Raw genomic sequence first — 24,762 nt, forward strand, 5'->3', positions numbered from 1 at the left:
CTTGAGGTGAAGCCTGACCATAATGCACCCCAGACACCCGTGAATGCATATTCTTCAAAGTAGATAGGGCTCTTATAATGCACCTTTTATGATCCCTATGGAAAGTCACTAGGGATAAATCAGTCTCAACTTCAATAGTGAAAGGCAACTCTGCTGGCCTGGAATTGGATATAAGTACTCCCATCTCCCATCTCCCAACGCTCCTCTCCTCCTTTTTTTCCCCCGCGGCATTCCTCCTATCTGGAGTCGCGAGATGCCCACTTGCCAAGTTTGTGTATACATTGATATATACATATATATATATATATAGCAGATGCCCATGCATATGCGGAAGCAGATGCGGCATACGCTTCTACTCTTTTGCCACGTTCATAACCATATGCAAGTCTACTATCCAATATATCCATCCAACTCGATACATGATCTCGATCTTCCAAATACTGTCCGTTTCGAGGATCGGGATAGCTTCAATCATAAATCTAAGAAAAAGACTGTTTCGCGGCGCTGTTAACCCACTCAACATCAGGGTCAAACCAGAGATCAAGATCGAAGAAGTCAGTGACAATGACAGTGCTTGCCCTTGTCAAGACTGAACTGGTGGAATACTTCTTCCCCTGAACCATATGATGGCACTTGTCTAACGGACAGTCTGGCTGGTATGTTCTATGGTGCTTCCATTCCCCCTTTCACTATTTTTCCCTACATATCAATTAATGCAGAACCTTATACCTAACACGCTGCTTTCAGGGACAGTCTCTGTGCACCATCGTTACCTATATCTATATGTTCCCATTTATTCTCTCTTCATCTTATATATATTTATGATCGGTATCCCGGTCGCGAACTTTCGCCTTTATCCCTCATCTCCCTGCAAAACTTCCCGCCTCGAGCCCTCCCCCCCCCCTGCTGCAGTGGCTGCCTTGGTGGCAGGGTGGGGGCGAATGCCCTCTGGTCCCGCCATCAGTCTTCCACTGCCCCGACGGGCTGCAGAAAATTATGGGTATGGCTTTGCGTGTGGGTATGGCCGCGGGCCGGCCTAAGGAGGGAGGGAAGCGGCGCGATTGTGCTCGGGGGCTGGGGATCTCGAAGGCTAAGTAGGAGCGGGAGGAGAGATTATGGCCTGAGCAAGATTCACCTTCCTCGACAACGTGATGACTTATGGACACGGGTTTTACCGGATGGAACAAAAAATGGCCACCTCATCGCATCCGGTCTGCTCTATTTATACCTGTTCGCTCCTCGTTGGTGGTGACCAACCTATATCGCATCAAATTGATATATCAGGTTCCATTGCTACCTTCATCACACGACAGTTATAAACTATTTCCAGCCCAGCCAAAGGGAGCTGAACGCGTCAAATTCCGAGAGGATTTTGGCTCCCTGGAATGCTCTAGGATTGTTTTATGGTTCATATATTTGCCTTGCCTTTTTTCCTGGTATATATATATATACCGAATGGGAGCTTTCTTCTTCATGACATGGAATTGCAGGTGAGATTTTCCCTCTGCCCCCTTTTCTTCATGATATAGGTTGATAGCTAATGGGGGAAAAGTAAATGAAAGAAAAATGTCCGTCTATAAAGAACTTCAACCGTACGGTTCCAATCCGACGTGGAGCTGTGATGGGGGTGCTTCCAAGTAGCGGGCTACTTGAAGAATTAGGACCCTCGCCAACGACGTTGCAATCTTCTAATATATCAAAAATTTATAGCGTTTTGACAGTCTTAGACGGTGGCGGGAGAAGAGGCCAGCTCAAAAGGTAATCACAGACACCGCATCAGGTCCTGCCTGGGACGAGTAGTTGTCGATTTCTGTCTCCGCCGACTTCCCGGCTTTCTGTGCTGCGAGTAAAAGCAGAATCGACCCATACGCTGATAAGGTTCCGAGATCTGCAGCTCCTGTGTTGAGAGTAGAAATGTTCGGTCTAGTCCAGCAGGCCAGGACAATTTTGTGTGTCGGATGTGGACGGCTCAAGTCTCTTCGGTGTCTGAAGCTTGCATTACGCATGGGTTCCTTTGGGAGTGATCTCTCCTGAAATGGAACGACTGCCTGCTCTCCCCTGCTATGTTGCTTATTTCCCTCTATAGAACTTGATATTGGGACCGTTAGATATATATATCCAATGGATATGCTTCTAAATGATACCTATAAAACTTTCATGCTCCACCGCTATTCCCGTCTTTAATTCCGCTGCGTTGCTCTAAGCATATTATAATCATGTCAGGTGTCTAGTAACCGGACGAACCAAACTTACCACACCTGAATGACGAGGATGGGCAGAGAGCACCATGTGTTACAATATGGGAACATAGTAACGCAGCTGTCATGGGTTGGGGGGAGATTTTCGTGTTTTTTTTTTGGCATTATTTACCATCTCATTGCGCAGAATACAATGCCAAACCTGGGCAGAATATCCAGTTCACCGACATGTTCAGTTAGGATTGCTTGCGGCCAGAGAGGTTCCTATTACCTAGTTAGAATAGATAGATTCATCCATCATGTACGTATGGAGTAGTATATTTCTGTAGTACGAATGGTCATTGAGAAGATTTTAGAGTTTTATCATGTCGTAGATACCTCTCTATCCTTTCATTGAATAGAACCTGCACAATTGGTTGGAGAAGGTAATGCGCCATTGTGCTAAGGCAAAGAGAGAACTGAAAAGGTTGGAGTGGAGGAGAATGCCCCGCCCTCATACCTTTAGGTTGTAATGAGCGTGGGCCATCGCTTTGATCGGGGTGGCTAAGGGCCGTCTCTGTTATTGATACTTAAATGGGATGTCTCCACACTTGAAAGGAAATATTGCTGAATGAGGGTAACATGTTTCTCTCCGCGCCCTACTAACCCTAGCCGCCAAATCCGTAAAGGGAATTCAGTGTCCGCGGTCACCTTTCAGGTTTTCTGGAAGAAAAAGTCATTTTGCTCGCGTAAACTGCCCCGCTGCATCCATTTTTATTTTCTAAATGTGAGCCAGAGAAAGAAGGTACGGGCATGGTAGCCCGCTGCTTTGTTGTTGAAAGGCCCATCCTGGTAAAGGCGGAAAGAAAGAAAGGACAATGGCCAATGTCATCTACCTAGACGAACAAAGCGGGCTTCTCATCTCTTACGGCGACGAATCTGGGAAGCGTGCCCATTGAAAATGACGGCACTTCATTGTAGAAACAAGTAAAATGGAGTCGCTTGGGTTTTGATCAGATATCCCTTTATGCTGCTCTCTTGTCAAAGCGAGCACGCTGGTATATTCATATCTCGTCGCGATATGAAGGGGCATTGTTCGAGAACTAAAGAGAATGGACGGACCTCCTGGTGCAGTTGTCATAGTCCACGAGAGGGTTTGTGAATATATATAGGCTTGATGCCACTCGAGTAACTCGCTATTGCTCTTAGAGTCAAAGTATCGACCAGATTGATCAATCGTTATCGAAAATCAGTGCTGAAACCAACGTCAAAAGCCAACATTCAATTTTTCTAGCTTAGCTGAACACGCAGCTTCCGGTACATTCGAATACCCCTTAAATAACACCGTAACTCGAAATAGGCCGGTTTTTCTAAGTAGCTAGGCTTCTCTGTATAGGGATTTAGTTCCATATTAGCTCGATAACATCTGCTGACATGGCAAGCAGTAATGACCAACTTGTGAGTATCGATGGATTACTTGACTTTGCTTATTATGATAACTATTTGCTGAGATTGGCTGTGTACAGGAGACTGGTGAGGCGTCGGGCGGTACCAATCGTTCAGGTACGTAAAAATTGTTTCACACAAATCTGACCTTAGGTTACTACTGGAGGACGTCAAGGCTAATAATCCCCCCGGGTGAATAGGTCCTAGAGGTGCGAGGTGGACCGAGGAAGAAGAGATGTGGCTGATTGTCAATACCATTGAGCAAAATAGCAACGAATGGCTGGCCCAAAACATACCGGGGAGCAATGGGCGTACTGCGAACTCCATCGCAAGCCATCTGGCCGAGCTTCGCATAAGGAACAAGCTTCCTCGAGCGTGGAGATCGGGGATTATAGATGGGACACCAGACTGGACACTCGCAGAGGACCTGGAAATCATAGAGTGGATCCTCCATGACGAACGAAGAATTGACGCGCAGGTGTTCGTTGCGACTAATCGTTCTGGAGAGGCAATTCAACGCCGGGGAAGATTCCTCATGGCGGACGATGAGTTCGCGGCTATTGTCTATGACACAGAAGATCGTCTTCGGTTGGTGCAGCTCCGGTATGACATGACTCCCGAAGGGCCGGAAAAGGAGGCAGCCTACGCAGCTCTCGTACAAGCTGAAAATGACGCTGAACGGATTATCCGTGACGCATTGCGGGAGACGCGTGGTTGCGTATATCAGTCATCCATTTGGTAGGAAACCTAACAACCATGACGAGGGGAAGAGAACGAGATAGACGATGGGAATGGATTAGGAGCAAGCTGGCTTGCACAATGTCTTGGATTGGGCGTATGATTCGGGTGCCAGCACCTTTTCTTTCTGGGATTAAATTGTTCTGAGTTTTTGGGGCTTCGCATTTAAAGCTACTATTCAGGGACGTATGATGGAGGTGTTTAGTTTGACTGCTAGGCTGAAGTGAAAAGAAAAGAATAGAAAAGGTGAACAATCAAGTTGGTCATATTACTTGCCTCAGCTGTGATATCATCCTTAAGTGTAGGACTTGTGGGTTGCGTGTTTGTAAATTTGTCGTTGTTGTGGAGATTATATATCAATGAGGCACCTAGTGCTTAGGGAGAACAGAATGTTGGACAGGTCAGATCTCCCCTCAACATAAGTTCCTTGAATGGCCGGATAAATGGCTATCCATATTGTGGTCATGAAACGGAGATAATGAAGCCAGAGAAGATTGGCCAAATTGTACATGTTTGGACACCCGCCCTCTCTAAATTGGCAAAGAGCGCTGTGTCACAAGATCCTCAGTAAATAACATCTGAATTGGATGCTCATGGCAGTATTTTGTAGGAAGGCTCTGTGCAGAGTAGCGAAATATTGAATGAAAAGACCTCGACTCGGCGATGATATTTCATCATTATGTTTTTGAGCCATGTGTGAATCTCAGTATAACATCCGCAGAGGGTACAAAGCCGAGATCGTCAAAAATCTGGAGGAAAGAATCACTTCGACCAAGATAGTTGCTCTGCGGAATACTCAAAAATCACCCCTAAAACATTTAGGGAAGTGACCATGGCCATGTTTGAGGCTCCGTGCGAGACTGGCGAAGGAAAGTTCTCAACATTGATAATGTTACTTAGCCCAAACTATCTTTGACTGAACTGTACTCCGTATGGTGCTATCGATGAATGGCATGGACGTCTCCTTTGGGTGTTTTCAAAAGATAAAAGAATTGAGCGTCTGGGCTTCTAGGCGTTTTTGAATGCTCAGCCATTCTGATTTTTCATACCAATCAGTGTTTCGAACCGTAGCCTCCAAGAAGGCTGCTAATAGGTGATTGGCGAGAGGATGTACGGAGTAATGTACGGAGTAATCCTATCAGTTTGGGATTGGTCGGTTTTTGTGTGAACAAGAAAGGGAAAAATAAAGCCAATGCCCATGCCATTGGGCTTCAGGATTGATTATATTGTTGAGGGCAGCTAACTGGGCATACAGAATCTTTGGTGGTGGTTTCACCGCCTTTTCAGAGGTGCGCCACCCTCAAAAGTTCTAACTTTTTCGATCAAAGGCCTGCGAACACCATTCTTCATGCCATTCCAGTTGCTCAAACAGTTGAGTAAGCTGGCTATAGGGAGTTTGGATAGAATTAGCACGAATTCCGCCTATAACGTGGTCTAGATTTGAGAGGGAATAAAGAGCTGAAGGAGGAACGAGGTATTAAGAAATGCTAGCTGGATTCTGCCGTTGAAAGAATATGTGGCTGTAGCAAGTCGCGAGCTAGCCTGTTGGTGCGTTGGCATCAGTCACGGGTTGTGGCTGGACTCTTGTTCCGGACTGCATATGTTCGGCCTCATTCTTCCCAAACCAAGATGATTTGCTGTGACTAGTGCCGGTTAACCTGGGTATGCAGATTCCCAGAAAAAGCGAGGTTGGTTCTTAACTCTATGGATAAATATCCTTATTCGGATATGCGAATATTGAGGCAGGTCCTAGAGTGCCACATGCCGAAGATATAGATAACTTTCAAATCTGCGTCCGGTTGGTGTGTCGCAGGAACTTCAATATGCGCGCTTCGTCCCTCATAGGTTTCTTGCAAGTGCCACGCTGGCAATGCGCACGACAGGGTATCCACGCTCTCGAGCCGCTTTTGAATGAGAAAGGAGTGATTGATTATTTTAATCATCTCGCACTTAGAAATAAGCGTCCGATTTGGACGGAATTATCGTATCCTGATGTTGACTTTACGCAGCGTATGTTCCGGGTGGTTATGTAGAGGCGTTTTCTTCCTGGGCAAACCGAATCTGTTGGTACGAGCTAGAAGGTAGTTAACTATTTGACAGCGCACTAACCTTCATCTCATGCCCCAAAGTCTGGGCAGGTTATTCATTCCCCAGTCCGCTGATTTTTCTTCCTGGATTGGATGGGACGTCCTCATATTTTCCAACGTCATTTTCGAGAAGAATCCTGACGCCTTGACAAGGCTCCCCATCCACTAGGATTTTCGTGGAGATTGCCATGATTTCCCCCGTTTTCTCGGCCAGCGCTTGACCTTGTTTAGGGCAAGGTCTTACCAAGCCAAAGCCGGCCAGGATTAAGAGGGTCCTTGGATCAAAATGAAATGCTCTGGCATTGACACGTAACTTGCGACGGCTCTAGTTCGCTTTGGCGTGCATGCTACCTGCAGGACCAGCTCAACAGTCGTGCCAGAGTTGTTCCTTCGCCGGCATATCAGATGCGGCGAGGCTGTACGCTGTACGCAGTACGGCTTGTCTGTTGTGTCGCAGTTTGCATACTGCGTAAATTGCCACTGCTGTCAACTGTTCGTTGCCATCGTTCTTCGGGGAGATCCTTCGCCCAGCGGGCGCACGATTCAAAAAAAAAAAAAAAAAAAAAAAAAAAAAAAAAAAAAAAAAAAAAAAAAATTGTGCCCATAACTCCGCACCGCATCGTTAATTTTTAACGAGGAAAGCTTGGATGGAGGCACGAGAGCGGAGAGGAATGCAATTAGAGAAACAAAATAAAAACAAAAAAAAAAAAAAAAAAAAAAAAAAATACCAGACAGTGCGAGCAGACTGCTTCGGCGGTGGTTGATAACTAAAAGCTCCTCTCTTCCCTTTAACTAAATATCCTTTACCGTTGTAGCTCGCCGCTAGATCGGGGCTAGTGCCGTCGTCGCCTTGCTGCTGCTTCGACCTCATCATCCGCCTTTCTGCGGCGTCGACACTGACGACGACGACGACGACGACGACGACCAACGACACCAGACTGACCGATTGACGGACACTCTCTCAGCGGCCATTGGGGGCTGTCTTCGTGCCCATTTTTCTCCTCCTGTTTTGTCTTTTTCAATCGCCATGTTTTCTTGTTTCATCTTGTTCTGATCCGCTAGTTTTTGTAAGTCCTTTCAACCCCTCATTTATATCACTGGCATTCTGCGTTGGCAACAACATCCTGTCTATCTACGCCCTCTTGCGCCCAATTGCAAAACAATGAATCACGAATTTTTTCTGCTGTACAAGTCACGACCCCCTGTTTTGCATTGCCGCCCCCTACGGGCAACTTTTTGGCCATCAATCGTACTAGTGGTTGAGCTTCTGAACCCTTCTGACGAATCGGCGGTTTGTAGCCAGTTTGCAGAACGAACTACGTCGAAGAGGTATGTCATTGGGTTGTCATATCTCGCTGTTCAGAGTAACAGCCATACATATATAATAGCTATAGCTATGGAAGCTGACAGGTTGTCCAGAGCTCCAGCCGTCCCTTTTCTTTTTTCTTTCTTTTTTTTTTTTTTTTTTTTGTTCCGGCTTCTGCACTCGGATTTCTCCTTCCCTTGTACTGTAAACAAGCCAACCAACCTCACACGATCCTTTCATATACCTCACGGCCGACACAGATATTTTAACACGTCTTGATATCAGCTGTACCATAAATACGTTTTTATATAAAAAACACACATTCCTTCTGGCCACCAGTCCCAACGGCAGTTTCAAAAGTCAACGAAATTTACGGTTTCCTACGATCAACTTTTAACGACATTCACTCATTCTGTCAAGACCTTCAGATTACGCATTGTACGACTAATATTTTTAGCCATCTACCTGTTCCTGCGGCCCTTTCCGATCAAAATAAAGGGAAAAACACTTATTAGAGCCGAACTCTCGTCCTCAATTTGGGTTGTTAGATGATCACAACGGACCTTTCAATCCTAAGCGCTCTCTCCTTTCAACATTTCTTGGAACCAACAAAACAATATTTTGGGGTATTGAGACATTACCTAGGTATATTCAAACTTAAGCACTGGTGTTGAACCAATAACCGCAGAGTCAGGTAAGCGCGCCCGCTTTATTTTGTGCACGTCGTGTTTCAAACATCTCCCCGTTTGCCGCCGAGCTATTTTAAGGTCAAGGTCTCCAACTTACCTTTACCATAATGGTTTATTAAAATTTTCTCTAATTGGGTCTGCAATGTTTCATTGTGCTACTTAATACTGCTGATTGCCTTTTTGTTTGACCTGTTTTTGAATTCTTTTTCCAGCATCGTCGTTTCCCTTTCCCCGTCGTTCCTAGCATGAATCAAGGAATCATGAACCATATCCCAATTGAAAATGGGTTAGATTTACCTGAAGACTCCGAAATTACAGAAGAACTGATCGCCCTTTCACATCAGTGGGATCACTCAGACAATACTCCTCGTTTCGCTATATGGATGGCCTCCTCTGAAGTTGACCAAAAGTTTTTGGGCTTCTTCGCGGCCAGCACCGCCCGTGAAAATGCCTACCTTTCTGGAATGCTATACAAGCTCCTTGGCCTTTCCGTAGTCCTTTCCAAAAAGCTCCTTCGCGCTCGCAAGCTCCGACGACTTGACCCTACAAGAGAAACCAAATCGTTACAACTCTACCACCACATACTGTGGTTATCACGCGAGGGATTAGTGATCACAGAGCAATATGTTCTCCCCATGGCCGAGGCATATGTCGAGCTAAAAGTACTAGCCCACAAACTCAGAGCATCTTTTTACCACATTTTCGTCCTTTTCCATAATCAGCCAAGCATCCATCTATCGGGTATTCGAAGTCTCCCTCCTTCTGGCTCGCAACTGCATCTCCCAAATGGAGCCTCTGGTATGGAGAATGGTAATGGGGTTAAAAGAGGTTCAAAACTATCCCCAAACGCGAATCGAGATTCCATCGCCGCCTCCCCACCCCCCATCATACCGGAAGGAGGCCCCGTTGGGGGTACACACCTGCATCCACCAGGCCTGCCAGCCGTTAGACCGACGAAGATTGCAGCTTCCTTCATCCTCCCGGCTCTGGATTATACCCCAATGGCCACGGCGTGCTTCAGTGACGTAGCACAACTTGCAGACAACCTCCTCCCAGGCTCTCACCCAGTTAGACTTTCAGTCAAGCTTGAATATGCAGCATATCTATATGACTGCCTTCACGACTCTGACGGATGTAGACGCCTAGCTAAACAAGCAATTGCGGACGTTTACAATGCGCAGGAAGGCATGGATGATGAGAGCTTTGAAGACGCCGCCGAGCTGGTGGGAATCTTAGGCAAAATGGTCAAACGAGGAGGTAAAACTAGTAGTGCAGGAGGCAGTAGCACACCGGGCGGCGGAAGCACTCCAGGTACCCAGCAAGACAGCAGTGGGGCTGCTCGACAACGGCACCACTACCAACAACAATACCAACCGCGGACTCCGACCACACGCGGAACCCCCACTAAAGTGCTTACCTCGAATGCACATGCTCCCGCAATTCCCACTCCTACTATGACGAATCCGATCTAATAGTCAATATGCCAATATTTTCTTGGTCTTTCCTTTTCTTTTGTTCCTGAGCTATAGAAGGTTATAATAACTTAATTCACCTTATACATATTTTTGGAACTATACCTACACTGTCGCCAGAACCCCATCCCAGACCGATGATGCTGTACATATTTTCACCTACCCTCTTGGAATACACAAAAACTTATTTCCATACCCCAGCGGAAAAGCATTTTGGTTTTTTGGCAGCCATCATCTGATATCCTCCCTTAAAGCGGCCCCTTTCCCTTTCCCTAGGTTCTATCTCCGGTAATATTCCCCGCAGGAACCGTGTTTTACGACAAAAATTTTGTGGGATATACGGTACATGCAAAAATGGATTCACTTTGTTCCTCAAGTCCGCATTTGGAAAAAAAATCCCCAGCTGGGAAGGCCGGTGTACAGGCCGGCGATGAAAATCTTGGAAAGCGCTGCAGCAACTCCATTACCATATGTGTCTTTTGTCTTACGTTTTTGTGGTCTTTCGTATACAAACTCATAACTTCCTCCCAAACTTGCATTGCTCTTGATTCCCACGCCAGGATGTGAGAGTTCTGTTATGTGCAAAAGGGCCATTTATATTCCGTATTTGGATTTTTTTTTTTTTTTTTTTTTATTCACTCTCAAGGAATAATTCTCATCAAAAATTTCATCAGGTCATCCGATTTTTTTTTTTTTTATTCCCCCTCCTTTTAAGCTATCTGAGATCTCTTATGCAGGTTTTATCCTCAATTGATAAAACCCTAAAAAAATGAAGTTCTGCTGGGCAGTTCTGAGACTGTCTAGGTCATCGCTCCTGCGGAAACTAATGGAATCAATGTAAGCCAACTAGAACTGGATGGGTGGACCCGGAGATATTATGATGGGGAGCCGAACTAGTAGTGTGTAGTGCGGCTTCCTAATGATATAAATAATCTTCGGCCGCCTTGGAAACTAGAGATGGGAGTTGTCCATCCCGCTACATGTTCCAATGAGGGACGGAGGTCATCTGTCAGGCTTCGCCAATACCGGTGTTCAGACTGAATGAAGTTTATCCCATCACAATTTCCCAAAATCAAAGGGGTATCAGGCGAATACAGCGCTCTTAGCAATTTGAATTTTTATTGCATTCTCATCTCACTGTAAATTAGGGTGCTTGTGCCCCATGTCGAACGCATCTTTGAGCCAGTCTCTTCAATCCCCTCCTTGATTTTACTGACATAGGCCCAGTCCGGCTGCAAGCCAATATACCATCCATACCACCGAAGGGCAGGTTGGTAAACCGCCACCAAAAGCCACGTTCGACAGGTGAATTCCCCTTCAACATCGACATGCCAAACGCAGGTCTCTCTATTCCTGAATCCGTTGGCCATTGACACAACCGATGCCACAATCTCGAGCACGAGTAGCTGATGAAGAGATTCTGCCACTTTCTGCGGTTCCAGTGATTAATTTCCATTCCAGTCCTACTAGCGCTCGATGGCATAGGACGCCCGTGTTGTTGTTTTGGTCGACAAACAAGCCCCAGCGGTACTTGTCCCGCAGCCCCGTGTTCGCCAGTAGGGGGGTAAAAGTCCATTACGCTCAGCCTTTGGTTGGAGGTTTCAGAGCTCTGTCTGCAAAATGAGGTGCTTTTTAGATTGATGAGCATAATGGATAGGTTGCAAGGATCGAACAAGCTTTCCGCTGGTACTATTGGCATTGGAACAAGGTGCATTGCTTGCGCAGAAGGCCGTCCTCATGTAGACTGGTGTAAACACTCGAATGCTCGATAATAGAAGCATTTTATTATATTTCTTAGAACAATTCTGCGAGAATGGTTACTGTGCAAAAATTATGTCTGCTGCGGTTTGGATATCAAAATCAGAGGTACTCCAATTGGTTAAGGAAAAATAGACGAGTAGTTTAAGCAGCATGCGGAGCACGCCCAAGCTGAGCTAGTGGTCTACATATAAGTACCCCTAACCTAGAGGCTCTTTTATCTCGAGACCTTTTTCAATATCTGCATCGATCCTCTCAGGACGGCCAGCTAGGTTCAACCATCGGACTGGCTTGGACAGCTAAGGTTCAGGAAGAGTATCTGCAGGGATGATTCCGCAAATTGTGCTTGGCCTTGGCAAAACTTCATTTGCGTATGGCCAGTTAAAGCTATCAAGAAATTACCAAGGCATAATAATGAGCATCTCATTGATTGTATGTGAAGATAACTAATGATTTGATGTTGTCCAGAGATATGGAAAGCTCTCGGCTTTCGGCATGTGGGATGGGCCGAACGACGCTAACCCGGACAGGCAAGAGCGACTGCACTCCTGGACTCCGCGTTCTTCTGGGCTTCAACGGCCTGCAAAAGTGTATCCCGAGGTCAATCCCGAGGTAGTTGCGGAGCGGAGCCACCAGCGGCTAAATATCAGCACAATTATAATGAATATGACTGCACCAGCTGTCTTCCCCATCCCCGGATTGAGCTCTGAGAGCGCTAACGGTTCCTCGGGACCAGGGATCTAGCGCCGTCTCTCGTCTTCTTGCCCCCGCCGCCCGCCAGGACCAGCAGCCGGCAATGATCTTTTAAAAGCGCAGCTCTCCCCACACGGGCCTACGATTTAACCAACCTGGGGACTTAAACTTACTTTCAAACAGTGAACCTGAGAATATATAGCATAATATCTGTTCACTAAGCCTTGTCCGTAGTCATGGCTACCAACTCACCCAACCCAATCCCGTTCTCAGAGCCCCCATACCTCTGCGGGTTTCCCTCCCCATATTATACCGAAGGCCATCGCAGATTCCAGAAAGCATGTCGCGCATTCCTGTGGGAGAATTTGATCTCCCATGCCTTCGAGTGGGAGCGGGAGGGCACAGTTCCAGAGCATGTTTGGCATACGTTCGCTCAACACAATATGCTGCTTCCCAACCTTGCATCCCCTCTGCCGGTGGCCTGGTTAAAGAAGCTCGGTATCCATGATATTCTGGGGGTTAAAGTGGAGGATTGGGATTTATTATATACTGGGATCTACTTGGATGAGGTGGGGGTTTAATATTCTAGAAACTGTGGTTACATCTCTCCTAGAAGAACGCTGTTTACTGATTTTGAACTCTGTAGATGAACCGATCGGGATTAAGCGGGCCCCCGACTTCCCTGTGTGCCGGCATGGCATATGGCGTCCCACCGGTGATCAAATTTGGTAGCCCTGAGCTCCATGAACGGTTTCTTCCCGAACTCTTGACTTGCAAGAAGCGATCATGTATTGCAATCACAGAACCGGATGCCGGAAGCGATGTTGCCAATATTACCACCACGGCTAACAAAACGGCCGATGGAAAACACTACATCATTAACGGGACTAAGAAATGGTATGCGAGACCATGACATACCAAAAGAAATATACCGACTGCCTTGGGATAGATATTGGCTTATGAGAAGACTAACATGCACCTTATTCAGGATCACAAACGCAATCTGGGCAGACTACACCACCATGGCCGTGAGGACGGGCGGACCAGGCGCAAGCGGCCTGTCCCTCGTGATTGTCCCACTGAAAAACCAACCCGGTGTAACCATGCGCCGATTATCTGTCACCGGCCAAGCTGCCGGTGGAACTACCTTCATCGAGCTCGACGATGTCAAGGTTCCAGTCGAGAACCTCGTCGGCGAAGAAGGCTTGGGCATGAAATATATCATGACCAACTTCAACCACGAGCGTCTCACCATCGTCGTGGGTGTAGTGCGCCAGGCACGCGTGGCTCTCAGCGCTGCGTTCGAATATTGTCTCAAGCGCCAGGCATTCGGAAAGACTTTGATGGATCAGCCTGTGGTTCGACACCGGCTTGCAAAGGCTGGCGCGGAGCTGGAGAGTTTGTGGGCGTGGACTGAGCAATTCCTGTACCAGGTGAATAATATGTCTAAGGATGAAGGTGATTTCAGGCTTGGAGGCCTGACGGCACTGGCTAAGGCGAAGGCTGGTATGGTGCTTAACGAGTGCGCGCAGGTCGCAGTGCTCCTGTTCGGTGGCAATGGGTTGACGAGAACTGGACAGGGGGAGGTTGCTGAACGTAAGTTTCTTTCTCCCTTTGTTCTTATATTTTCGTTTTAGTCACGGCTTGCCGGTCTGACATTTTGCTTGCCCTTTTTAGGGATATATCGTGAGGTTCCTGGTGTCCGTATTCCTGGCGGTTCAGAGGATGTGTTGCTCGACTTGTCCGTGCGGCAGCTTGTCAAAGTTTTCAAGGCTCAGGAGCAAAAGCTCGAACGGGCGAAAATATGAGGTGTGTGAGGTAGTGTGAGAGTGCAGTGCAAGTGTATATGTTTCTGTATGCTATGCTTTAACATCATGGCCTTCCACGATGGTACAAGCTAGCTTTTGAATATGTCGGGGGAGGGGAGCATTTATTGGTGTTTGCCTGCAATTTTATTCTAGAAACGAATCGGATGTGGTATAACGTCGTACCTGTCTCTTAACCGATTCCTAATTTCCTTTTGACTTTATACCGGTATTTCCAGAAAACAAAGTCCCGTAATGGACCGTGGGATGAGCTGGAGCAGCATGGCACCTCTCACTCGTTGAGAGGCTAACATCTGAAACCCTCTTCATGCCATCCTGATGGCGGCTGGACCCAAATTCAGCGCGAGCGCGGATTATATGGATGACGGATCGCATAAGAGCATTTTGCCAAAACTTTAGCTGAACTGCGCCACAATCGTGGGCGTTTCCAAGGCCGTATCCAACCACACTTGGTCAGAAGCCATAGCTCCCTGTCCACGAAGTCCATTAGAGGAGTCCCAGCTTCAAGGCTGCAAGGGTCGCACAATGCTTTTGTAGCTATGATTCAGGATATCAAATGTGCCAGCGTTATTGGTTTTGCCAGCCATTGCTCTGGGATATCTCATCCTCCCGGACCGCAAAATCAAAGCCCAACTTCAACATTCGCTGCCCTACCAAGTGACATCCTAATCGACGCGGTTCACAACTGTATGGCGGCCAGGAGCGATTGTTTCTTCGCAATCAAGCGAAAGCTTCTCTAGATAGTACCCCTCTTCCCTTATCCATTCACCACTCTGGATGACAATATTCAGAATGAGTTAGTTCTCGCAGGCTTCCTCTTTACCCCTTGCTTCATTTTCATCAGAGACATTTCCTTTGGAGGCTGACTTGGGGGTATTGGATCGGCAGTACGAAGTTAGACGGGACCATCCCGACATCCATACACTTCACACAGCAGAAAAAATGCCAAGTCATAGTTACAATCTGAGAGATCAATTGTACAAGTTCACTGATTTTCTGATATCTCTACTTTTCATAACAAGAATTGCTATACAAAATCTATCTAAAAGTAAAGTCTGCTATATTCACTCAGATTAACAAGATCAAGATATGTATAATAGCGATAATGAAAATGATAAAAATAGCAATAAATCAAGTAATAATATTAATAATATCAAATCTGTTTGTTATATAAATAGAAAAATGATATTTCTTTCAGTTATTTCAAGTCTCAATCAAATATATATAATATTGTCTATTCTTCTCATTCTCAAGTTAATCTTCATTCTATTTGAGATATACTGCTGTCAGAAAGAAGTTACTACTAGAACAGATATAATACTATCAGTCTGATATCTGCTGAGACAGTGCTGCAGTTCTGCTGATGATAAGAGAAGAGGAGTAGACAGATGAGAGAAGATGCAGAGTGAAAGAAGCTGAGCTCCAGAGTTAGGATTTTCAAGTATAATAATTGCCACCCCATGGCTGAGATTCATCAGATTAGGAGTCAAATATAACCCCTACAGAGTACATTCAGCCACGCTTCCTCCGTGGCAAATAGCCTCACTACTCTATCATAGAACTCATTTTGCTCATTATCGTGGGGGAGACACCCACTTGTAGCAGCAGGGTCTGTGATTCATGAATGTATGGATGTAAGTCCGGGCTAAAGCCGCAACTAATAAGGCTGCATCGACATCACACTGAGTGCTGCTATCTATAGACAACAGTTACTTTGTAACCGAGTTGATGATCAATATCTCTTGTTGAATGCATAGATTAATTGGTTGATATAACTAGTTACCCCTCTGTTGGCTCTTTTTTGTGCGGGACACTGTTATCACCCACTCCCTCTTAACACTCTCATCCTAGTTGCAATCTGCCTCTTCTTAGCACGGAGACATGGCAAAGAGATAACTTCAAATATGCAACAGAAGCTCGTTGGAGCAAGTGTGTCCTTGTTGATCGTTTCAGTTCTTCTACACCACTTTCATCTCTTCCCAGCCTTAATCTAGGATGTGCAGGAGAGATGTGTTCTACATGAAGAATGTCGCTGCGTTCAGTAGCCTGGCAAATGGGTTTGAAGGTATATATATATATTCTAGATAGTCTGTGTTTTTTGTCGTTGTTAATGTCGATGCTGCCATGGGTTTAGTACTGTAACATTCAGAAACATGCCCAAGCGGGTCAATACATCTTGAACACCACCCTACTGGGTATGAGCTGTGGGAAACAAAAGAATCAACACCTCAAAGACCTCGGATACTCAACCCTTCCAGCAAGAGGATATTCAGTTCAATCACCGTCTCTGGCGTGCGGAGGGTATACGGCAACCAACACACAAAGAACAAAAGCGAAACCAATATCCTCTCCCATCCTCACAAATACTTCGGCCACAAATATTGTCCAAAGGCAGCAGTAGCCATACAATACCACCACAGCACAGCCACGATGTGAACAATAATTAGTAATGAGAAACGCAATAAACATCTACCTCAATTATACCGAGAGACGCCCCTCCACCTTGCATTAGAAATCAAGCATACCCCTCAGCCACAGCAACAACAGCAACAACAGCTTCAAAAGCTATCCCTTAGCAAACCCAATAATAGTAATAATAATAATAATCATGATAAACCATCTTCGCCAATTCACCCACTGGGTCCCAGCGCCGGGTCATCTCGCCCGTCTACACCGAAAGACATTGTCATCATCTCTGTTCCGCACGGCGGGAAGTGGATTCTTGTCGCTCGATAAGGAGATACGCGGTAGTTTTCTGGGAATGGTTGTTTGCGTCGTGGTGAGCGTGATGTCGATTTAGTTTAGTGTTGAGAGGGGAAGAAGCAAGGTAGTTGCGGCTGTGGAGTGAACGGTATGTATGTGATATGGGAAGTGTAATGTAAAAATATCTAACTTTTTTTTTCTATTGTTTCTCCTTCATTGTGTATATTTCTTTCCGCATTCTAGACATGGATTTTTGCTCTTTTACAAGCGGTTCCTTTTGCATATTTGCATATATAGGTGGATTCCCCGGCGTTGCATTTCACATTGAGGTACTGCATGGTCTTTCTTTTGTGTATTACTCTTTTTTTCCTTTCTTTTCTTTTTTTTCTTTTCATTTAATCTTGCGAATGATCACCCCTGCAAATGAGAGCTACAATGCTTTCATCTTTGCACCGGATAAATGTCCTTGGTACTGTACTGTTAGATACCTGAAATTTTGCTTCCCTCCAATACTTGGGGATCGAGTACAGACGAGTCCGAGTTTTTCCCGAGTTGACTCGGACTTGGTCCGCCAAGACCCCGACTCGTCTTGATTCGGCTCGACTTGTGATGCACTCGGCTCGTAGAACTCGATTCGGGTTTCATCTCGTGTTGTCATGGCCCGACTTGGACTCGACTTGGTGGGTGGGTGACTCGGTCCGACTCGGACTCGTCTGCATTCTACTTGGGAAATGGATCGGTTGACATTTGCGGCCACCGCCGGAATGAATTGTGTGCCATTGTCGTCTTTTAAGGGAGGCAACTGTGCCGAAGGAGATTCTAGGGTCGGGGCGAAAGGGGAATGATAAAAAAAAAGTCCGAAAGTATTATTAAACCTGCATAAGGGTAAGGAGAGAAAAGATAATTCGGGAAGGGGGTGGGAGTAGGAAAGGCGCAAAATGTGAAGAAGTATGGGCCAAGAGACACAAAACACACGAAGCAAAAATTTTCTGATTATTAACATTTCCAAGTCAAATAAATTCAGGAATCGACCAATTAGGTGTTGGTGTCCAAAGGAGAAAGCACGAAATGGAAGTGGTGTCGAGGTTGTGTTAATAGGGGCATGCAATTCTTTCCAAACACCCACACCGCCACGAGAGTTTTGGCGCCATCTTTGCCAAACAGGGTCATGAACATCCAGTTAACCATCCAATTACCGAAGCCAATCAGATAATGTCACCCCAACCTAGTATAGTCATTATTAGACTTGTAGGTCAATCGGCAGGCATTCCAACCACGACAAGTCACTTAACCCGCCATCACGCGGTCCACCTCTACACTCATCCCTTCCAGGTGTGAAAAGAATATCCAACTTCTCCAATGCTTTCAAGCACGCGTTGGCCCTGGGCCAAATGAGTGAGTACTTCCTCATCAACTCAATACTTGTCCATGCCCCTTCCCTAATCATTTGCATCCCTCCAAGGTCATCAATTACACCCCTGGGGCACCTACGGGCTGCAATAAAAACTTGTGCACACGCAAACACATATCCCGTAGTCTCCCAAATTGCCGGGATGGAGAGGGCGTCGTATTCATTTGTGATATCTGTACCGCGGCTCCTCTCGGCTTCGTCGATGATATTGATTATCTCCGCTGCGGCGAGGACACATTTTACAGCACTTTCATGCGCGATTATGTGAGTCAAGGGTCGCTGTGAGGTTGCTTCTTGCATTCTTGAGCGCGCGTCAATGTCCGGGGAGGCAGCTGCAACTATGGCCAATAGCGGGCGCCACAGGAGGAGACGCATGTGGAGGTAGCGGATGCGGAGAATTTTATGCTGACGCATTGCTAGGAGGTTCTTTATTGAGTTAACGTCTGTATTTGGGTGTAGAAAAGGTGGCAACCCTGATTGCCAGTTGGCGAGGGACTGATCGACAGCTATGAGTGGTGAGGGATCAAAAACCTCAAGTTTCTTGCGTGCGCTACAATGTTCGGTTAGTCGGAGTTCCTCTTGGATGGTGATGAGGTCACTGTATCGGTCGTAGAGGCGCGCTGAGTTGTTAAAGAATTCGATGATTGAGGGGCGGTCAATTGTCGGATTCCGGTCCGCGGGTTCATTGGTTGAGAGGTGGTCGATATAGTCATTGTCTCCTGGGACGGGGAGAGGGGTTTCAAAAGAATGTTTCGTTAGAGTTGAAATGCCCATCTTCATGGCGATAATGCTATATGAAAGAGCTTTAGCAAATTTATGTTTGAAAATGCGTAGAGAAAGTTATTTGTGTCATACCGTTCTAGCATCAGTGAGCAATGCCAAACTCGTCTTGATAATTCTTGGTTGTCCCTCAGAGCCAAGTGGTGGCTTCCAGTAACAAGATGCAGATGCAGGGACTGCGCTGCACGAATGGCTAGTCCCACAAACTTCCAGGCAACTGGTAGGTTATTGTCTGCAATAAGGTACTGGGCTAGAACTAGATAGGCCTGAATGTTTAGAATACCTCCTTTTTCTATTCCATTCAGAAATACAAGGTTTTGTGCGCGCGCGAAGTACTGTTCAGCATCCTCAAGGTGGCCTGGATTGCATAACAGGGCTGCAATGGCGAACACTCCGAAAAGAAGACCAATAAACAAACAATCCTCATGAGAAACTTCTGTTTCTGAGTCCCACAGTTCAATATTCCTCCACAGCTTCTCATACCGGTGGGTGAAAGTGTTTCGATGAAATAATGGCAAATTCACAAACTCCCGTGAAAGATAGGCAGAGACTAACTTATTGGCAACAATACGGTGAGGAAATCTAAGATTCGTCGAATTTGTTGACAATGTTGATAATTTTGTCTTCCGATTTGTAACTTTGGTTAATCGCTTTAGCTCTCGATCAGACTCAAGTGTACTTCCTGGTTTTGCGACACCAGTTCTCTGGAAAACAGCTTGCCGGACTCCCGGAAGAAAGAGGTCGGGATCATCCACTTCCGTTTCGTTGTCAGAGGAATCCGAGTATGGTTCTCTGCCATCAACTTCTTCAGATCCATCGGAATCACCAGATTCTTGACCTACAGAGGAGATATCTGGGGCTTGTGTGGCAGATGGTCCTGCAAGGGGAGATATAGGCGGTTGAAAGCCCCGTGGGCTTTCCAGGCTTTCATCACCTTGAATGAACGATCCCTCATCATCGCCCTCGTGGGACTTGTCTGTTTCAGGTGGTGTCTCAGAAATTGCTCCCAGGAGCTGGAAGCTGGGGCTTTCGCGTCGGCGTAGCCGTGGCTGTACCTGTTGCTTTTGGATTCCATTAGTCTCCTTAAGAACTGTCGGGAGAGACATCCGGGGCTGTTTGGATGGGCGTTCATCTGAAGGAGATTCTGGATAAGATGCACGATGTGGTTCTGGACGCTTTCTAATTCATGTCTTAGTGCTTAAATATGCAATGACTTCACGAGAATGAATATTATTACCGTTGCAAGGATGTAGTAGAATCATATTCACAATTTGCCTCGAGACCTCGTTTTCGGCACGGTCCACATACTGTTTGAATCAGTAATCATATCGAGCAAGCTTCCCCGAATAAGGAAATTTTCTTTTCTTTTCTTTTCTTTTTTTTTTTTTATTCTTTTTTTCCCCCCCCGAAATACATGATGATTCGAAATACATGATGATTTATATCCGGATAGGCTAGGTGGCCAGGCCTGTAATTTACCAGAAAACAAAGGCAAAAAGCTTACCAGGTGTTTCTCCGGAGCATTTCCTTTTCGCAGCTCTACATACGAGACAGGCGCTGAAAGCTCTTTTTTTAGAGGCCAGCTGGCGAACATTGGGTTTCGCAGCGGGTGCAGAAAATTGGGGGTATTGGCATGTTCGATCCTTCTGCAAACATGTACTGCAAACTTCACCAGCAATAATATAGAACAGAATGTCAGCATTCGACGACTTGGTCCCAATTAAAGTTCTATTCAATGGTCGGAGAGGTATTTCTCACCTGGCAGGGCCCCATCACAGCGGATATGTTTTAATTGGCAGTTTAAGCATCTCCAGACACGGGGCTTGACCTGGGAAGAATCGTCCGGCGTCCCACTTTCCATCGTCAAAATGGTTGAGCCTTCCTCCATTTAGGCGGCCCACGCGTCGCGTTAGAAATGGAAGCTCCCTGGATGCTTGGCATAGGCTCGATGAGCACGACGAAGATTGTTCACACTGTACGAAAATTAAGGCATCAACGTTATACTCGGTGTTCAAGCAAGTATCGGATGGGAAGTGTTCAAGCGATGTTGTGTTGGTTGAGGTGACAACGATTTTGATGCGAAGTCGTTTGCACGCAATAGCACGGGCAACAGAAGGGGCCGAACACCGGGTGTATGGTTTTGTACCATATGTATCTTTACACGTACTAAACACAACCACCAGTGCTTTTTATGTGTATATTATTCACGCTATTACCGAACATATTTACAGATATACGGTACGAACCATACAGTCCAACCCCGGCCCGTAGAAATGATTCCGAATGGACCAATCTTCCATTAATGGGAAAGTGGCAAAGATTGTATATATTTACTACATATTCCAGTATGTAAGCTATGAGCATATGAATCTTGAAAAAATACCAACTCTCTAAAGAGATGGTCAAAATTACATGCGGTTAATTTAAGCTTATTTTTTACTGTATTTTAGCTAATTAAATCTCTGTGCACAGATATTCAGCTTTTACTAAAATCTAATAATAAATTCACTATAACTTATTAATCTATTATTAAAGAAAATAATATTATTGAACTACTCAGCTCTCTCTGAATAATTATCTGTAAATAGATATATTTTCAAAGTCAGATTTTCACAAGAGTTTATCTTGATTGATTTATAAAAGAGAGATATAGTCTATAGATAAGTTAATAAACTATTATTATTATTATTATTATTCTTCAATTATAGATGTATACAGTCAGAGACTATGATATCTATCTGAGAACTTTTAGTTCTCAGGGTTTTTCCTATATCTGTAAAGTTAACTATTATACATTCATTAATTTCAGATATATAAAATCAGAAAATTTCAGCTCAGAATACAAAAACTGTTTATAAATTGCAGTATTTTAACATCTTTTAATATTTTGAAATCATTTAACAATATCATGACAAAGGAAAAGAGAACACAGTCTTAAAGATAGACACATTAAATAGATAGATAGAAAGAAATTGAAAGAAAAAGATAAAGTAAAGAAAGACTGTAATAAAACAAATTATTAAAAGATAGTATATAGCTGTTTTAACAGACTATATCTGATTGATTTTTCTCTCTTTATATTCAGATAATTCTAAATTTAGTCATTTTCTTATAGCTGCTTGAGTTTCTGATAGAAAGTCTATTAAGTATTTAATTTCTGTCTCAGTTGAGAATAAGAATCTTATATTTAATTAATTTAGATTATACTTCTCTTTCAATCTGACTCTGAGACTATTGTATAATATACAGTGTATTAAAATATACTCAGAATTCTTATTTATATTGCAGAATAAGCATTTTATTGAGTTAAATCTATCATCAAATCTTTGTATATAAGATTTAAAATAGTTATATTCTAGTTTCAGCTGTATTATAGATAAGAATACTTTCTTTTTATATTTAATTAAACAAGATTTTCACTTGAGTTTTATTTCAAATCTTGAATAATGTATACTCTTCTTTTGTTTCTATCAGCTTTCATTTCACTTATCTAAATAAGATTCTTTTATTTTTCTCTTTATAAAAGATCAGAACATAATTTTTTAAATAGATCTGCTTAATTCTGCACTCTTTTTTACAGCTGAATCAGTCAATTCATTACTATGAATATTCATATGAGTAGAAACTTAGTGTAGATAAATTATCAGCTTTAATATTCTTCTCTTTTGAATTATTAAAACAGAGTTTAAGATCAGTTCAAGATTCATTTAATTATTATAAATCTGATTATTTCTAAGTCTTTTTAAAGCAGCTTGACTATCAGAGAATATTCATATCTCTTTCAAATAATTTCCTCTTTTATAAGATTTTATTTCAATGAGTTTGAAAGCTTTCACTATTATAAATAGTTCAGCATCAAAGACTTCAGATTCACAGTCTAGATTTCAGAAATCTGAGATAAAATTGATATTATCTTCAGTATAAGCAATGTCTGTGTCTAATCTATTTAAATTCTCATTTTTTGAGTCATCTGAATAAATCAGAATAGAGTCTTTTATATTGATTATAGAAATTCTCTTTAAATACTGTTCATATTCTTTCTCTTTTAATAGTTCACTTATTTATAAGTCTATAAGAGATTCAAGCTTTTCTCTTCAGAGAGATAACTTCTCATAATCAACTTTTTCAATATTTAAAGAAGAAAATTAATTTTTAATCAGAGAGTATAGTCTGTACAGTTGAGAAGACATTTTCTTTGAAGAATTATTTTCATTTCAATCAAGAAATCTATTTCAATCCAGTTCATTTTCAGAGTTAATTGATGAAAATGAAGAAGAGACTCTTTCTCTGATTATATAATTTAAGCTCATCTTTACAACTCTCAGAGCATAGTTCATACAGGCCTTTTCAAATCTAATAGCAGAAGAAGAAATTGAAGCTTCAATTTTCATTACTTTAATAGAAGATGATTTGAATGCTCTCAGAATTCTTCTCAAGACTCTGTTTTACAGACTTTGAAAGAGTTCAGTGAAATTCTCTTAATTATTTTATTAAACTTGAACTTCATAATCAGCTACTGATGTAATACAGACTATATATAACTATCTCATAGTCTGGAAGAATAGATCTCTCTCTGTATTTGATAGTCTGATTATGTTATTCAATAGTCTTTCTGCCTTGACAGTTCTTTGTTGAATGTAATATTTAAAATTCAACTTAGAGTTTAATCATACTTCTAATTATTTGATATTTACACTGGATTTAATCTCTCTATTTAAAAGAGTTAGAGATAGTTCTTTCTTATTAAATCTAGAAAAGAAATGAATTAACTCAGTTTTATTCATAATTAAATTGAATTTGATTAATATCTACTCTAATAAAGATTTTCTTTGCAGCTTCTTCAATTACTTTCAAATTCTCTTTGATAGTTTTTAAGCTGTAGACTAGATCAATATTATTCATATAACTCAGAGATTACACTATTCTTATATTTCTATTTTTGAATAGATATACAGTGTATATTGCAAATAAAATAAGTGAGATTGAAGATCTCTGTGATACTTCTATTTTTATCTCAGTCTTGTCTTATTTCATTTCATCAAAGAAGAGTTGTATAATTCTTTTAAATATAAAACAGTTAACTCATTTTATTAGAGAAAGTGACAGTTTTAATATCTTCAATATCTGAATTAACTTTGACTTTGAAACATGATTAAATACTTCTTTTATATCAATAAAAACTGCAGTTGAGATCAGACTCTCATACTTTGCTATTTGAATATTATGAACAACTGAGAGAACAGTGTCAATTACAGAACACTGTTTTCTATCTCTCATTTATTCACTGAATAAAAGAGAATCACTTATAGAGCTTATAAAAGATAGTTAAGTAGCTATTATCTTTTCTAAAACCTTTTCTAGGCAGTTTAATAGAGATATTACTCTATATGACTTAGAAATTGAAGTTTTTCTATTAGATTTTGTAAGAATTACTTCAGTGACTTCTCTTCAGCATTCAGAATGATATTCATTTTTTAAGAGATTGAAAAAGAGCTCAAAATATTCATTCTTTAAGTAGAAATATGTATTTTGAATAATCAAGTGATTAATTGAATCAGGACCTGCAGCAGTTTTAACAGAACTTGAGAAGATAGCTGACTCTAATTTATCTTGTGTAAGATCAGGTCATTTCCAGTCATTTTTATCAATATAGTTAAGAAGTGATATATTCTCTTT

The 24,762-nt window shown here is 43.3% G+C and overlaps 7 protein-coding genes across 9 annotated transcripts; 3 read left to right on the forward strand and 4 right to left on the reverse strand.

The window, feature by feature from the left end:
• Positions 1-955: 955 nt before the first annotated feature.
• BDCG_08464 (uncharacterized protein) lies at positions 956-2,147 on the reverse strand. The gene is made up of 2 exons (XM_045424248.1): positions 1,773-2,147; positions 956-1,688 (listed from the first exon to the last, which is right to left on the reverse strand). Exons 1-2 carry the CDS (start codon positions 2,004-2,006, stop codon positions 1,587-1,589), a joined length of 336 nt encoding a protein of 111 aa, XP_045273007.1. The 5' UTR covers positions 2,007-2,147; the 3' UTR covers positions 956-1,586.
• Positions 2,148-3,611: 1,464 nt separating this feature from the next.
• On the forward strand, positions 3,612-4,365 carry BDCG_08465 (uncharacterized protein; the record flags this gene model as incomplete). The annotated part of the gene is made up of 3 exons (XM_045424249.1): positions 3,612-3,635; positions 3,704-3,740; positions 3,824-4,365. 3 exons carry the CDS (start codon positions 3,612-3,614, stop codon positions 4,363-4,365), a joined length of 603 nt encoding a protein of 200 aa, XP_045273008.1.
• Positions 4,366-6,033: 1,668 nt separating this feature from the next.
• On the forward strand, positions 6,034-11,916 carry BDCG_08467. 3 transcript variants are annotated; one of them, XM_045424251.1, is made up of 3 exons: positions 6,034-6,245; positions 6,316-7,777; positions 7,868-11,916. In XM_045424251.1, the coding sequence occupies exon 3, from the start codon at positions 8,689-8,691 to the stop codon at positions 9,913-9,915; it is 1,227 nt and encodes a 408-aa protein (XP_045282559.1). In that variant the 5' UTR covers positions 6,034-6,245; positions 6,316-7,777; positions 7,868-8,688; the 3' UTR covers positions 9,916-11,916. The 3 variants fall into 3 exon arrangements, with proteins under 3 accessions (XP_045282559.1, XP_045282560.1, XP_045282561.1); XM_045424252.1 differs by lacking the exon at positions 6,034-6,245 and having other exon boundaries at positions 7,492-7,515; positions 7,748-7,777; XM_045424253.1 differs by lacking the exon at positions 6,034-6,245 and having other exon boundaries at positions 7,492-7,515; positions 7,748-8,448; positions 8,788-11,736.
• Positions 7,319-7,585, reverse strand: BDCG_08466 (uncharacterized protein; the record flags this gene model as incomplete). The annotated part of the gene is made up of 1 exon (XM_045424250.1): positions 7,319-7,585. Exon 1 carries the CDS (start codon positions 7,490-7,492, stop codon positions 7,319-7,321), a length of 174 nt encoding a protein of 57 aa, XP_045273009.1. The 5' UTR covers positions 7,493-7,585.
• A 46-nt stretch (positions 11,917-11,962) lies between the features above and the next one.
• Positions 11,963-15,405, forward strand: BDCG_08469 (acyl-CoA dehydrogenase). The gene is made up of 4 exons (XM_045424254.1): positions 11,963-12,935; positions 13,013-13,263; positions 13,355-13,962; positions 14,044-15,405. Exons 1-4 carry the CDS (start codon positions 12,603-12,605, stop codon positions 14,172-14,174), a joined length of 1,323 nt encoding a protein of 440 aa, XP_045273010.1. The 5' UTR covers positions 11,963-12,602; the 3' UTR covers positions 14,175-15,405.
• Positions 15,406-17,325: 1,920 nt separating this feature from the next.
• On the reverse strand, positions 17,326-17,553 carry BDCG_17796 (uncharacterized protein; the record flags this gene model as incomplete). The annotated part of the gene is made up of 1 exon (XM_045426856.1): positions 17,326-17,553. The coding sequence occupies one exon, from the start codon at positions 17,551-17,553 to the stop codon at positions 17,326-17,328; it is 228 nt and encodes a 75-aa protein (XP_045282562.1).
• A 582-nt stretch (positions 17,554-18,135) lies between these two features.
• BDCG_17797 (uncharacterized protein) lies at positions 18,136-20,974 on the reverse strand (the record flags this gene model as incomplete). Its single annotated transcript, XM_045426857.1, has 5 exons — positions 18,136-19,096; positions 19,162-20,265; positions 20,324-20,393; positions 20,591-20,752; positions 20,845-20,974. 5 exons carry the CDS (start codon positions 20,972-20,974, stop codon positions 18,136-18,138), a joined length of 2,427 nt encoding a protein of 808 aa, XP_045282563.1.
• Positions 20,975-24,762: the final 3,788 nt, after the last annotated feature.

The sequence above is a fragment of the Blastomyces dermatitidis genome (genome assembly GCF_000003525.1).
Source record: "Blastomyces dermatitidis ER-3 genomic scaffold supercont1.11, whole genome shotgun sequence".
NCBI classification, from domain to species: Eukaryota; Fungi; Ascomycota; class Eurotiomycetes; order Onygenales; family Ajellomycetaceae; genus Blastomyces; species Blastomyces dermatitidis.

What these genes read in the sequence shown, in the direction of transcription:
- BDCG_08469 (XM_045424254.1), top strand. Translation starts at nt 12,603, where the DNA reads ATGGCTACCAACTCACCCAACCCAATCCCGTTCTCAGAGCCCCCATAC. An exon ending in CTGGGATCTACTTGGATGAG is followed by an intron (nt 12,936 to 13,012) that starts GTGGGGGTTTAA and finishes TGAACTCTGTAG; the next exon opens with ATGAACCGATCGGGATTAAG. An exon ending in ATTAACGGGACTAAGAAATG is followed by an intron (nt 13,264 to 13,354) that starts GTATGCGAGACC and finishes CACCTTATTCAG; the next exon opens with GATCACAAACGCAATCTGGG.
- BDCG_08464 (XM_045424248.1), bottom strand. Translation starts at nt 2,006, where the DNA reads ATGCGTAATGCAAGCTTCAGACACCGAAGAGACTTGAGCCGTCCACAT. An exon ending in CCCAGGCAGGACCTGATGCG is followed by an intron (nt 1,689 to 1,772) that starts GTGTCTGTGATT and finishes TTGATATATTAG; the next exon opens with AAGATTGCAACGTCGTTGGC.
- BDCG_08467 (XM_045424251.1), top strand. Translation starts at nt 8,689, where the DNA reads ATGAATCAAGGAATCATGAACCATATCCCAATTGAAAATGGGTTAGAT.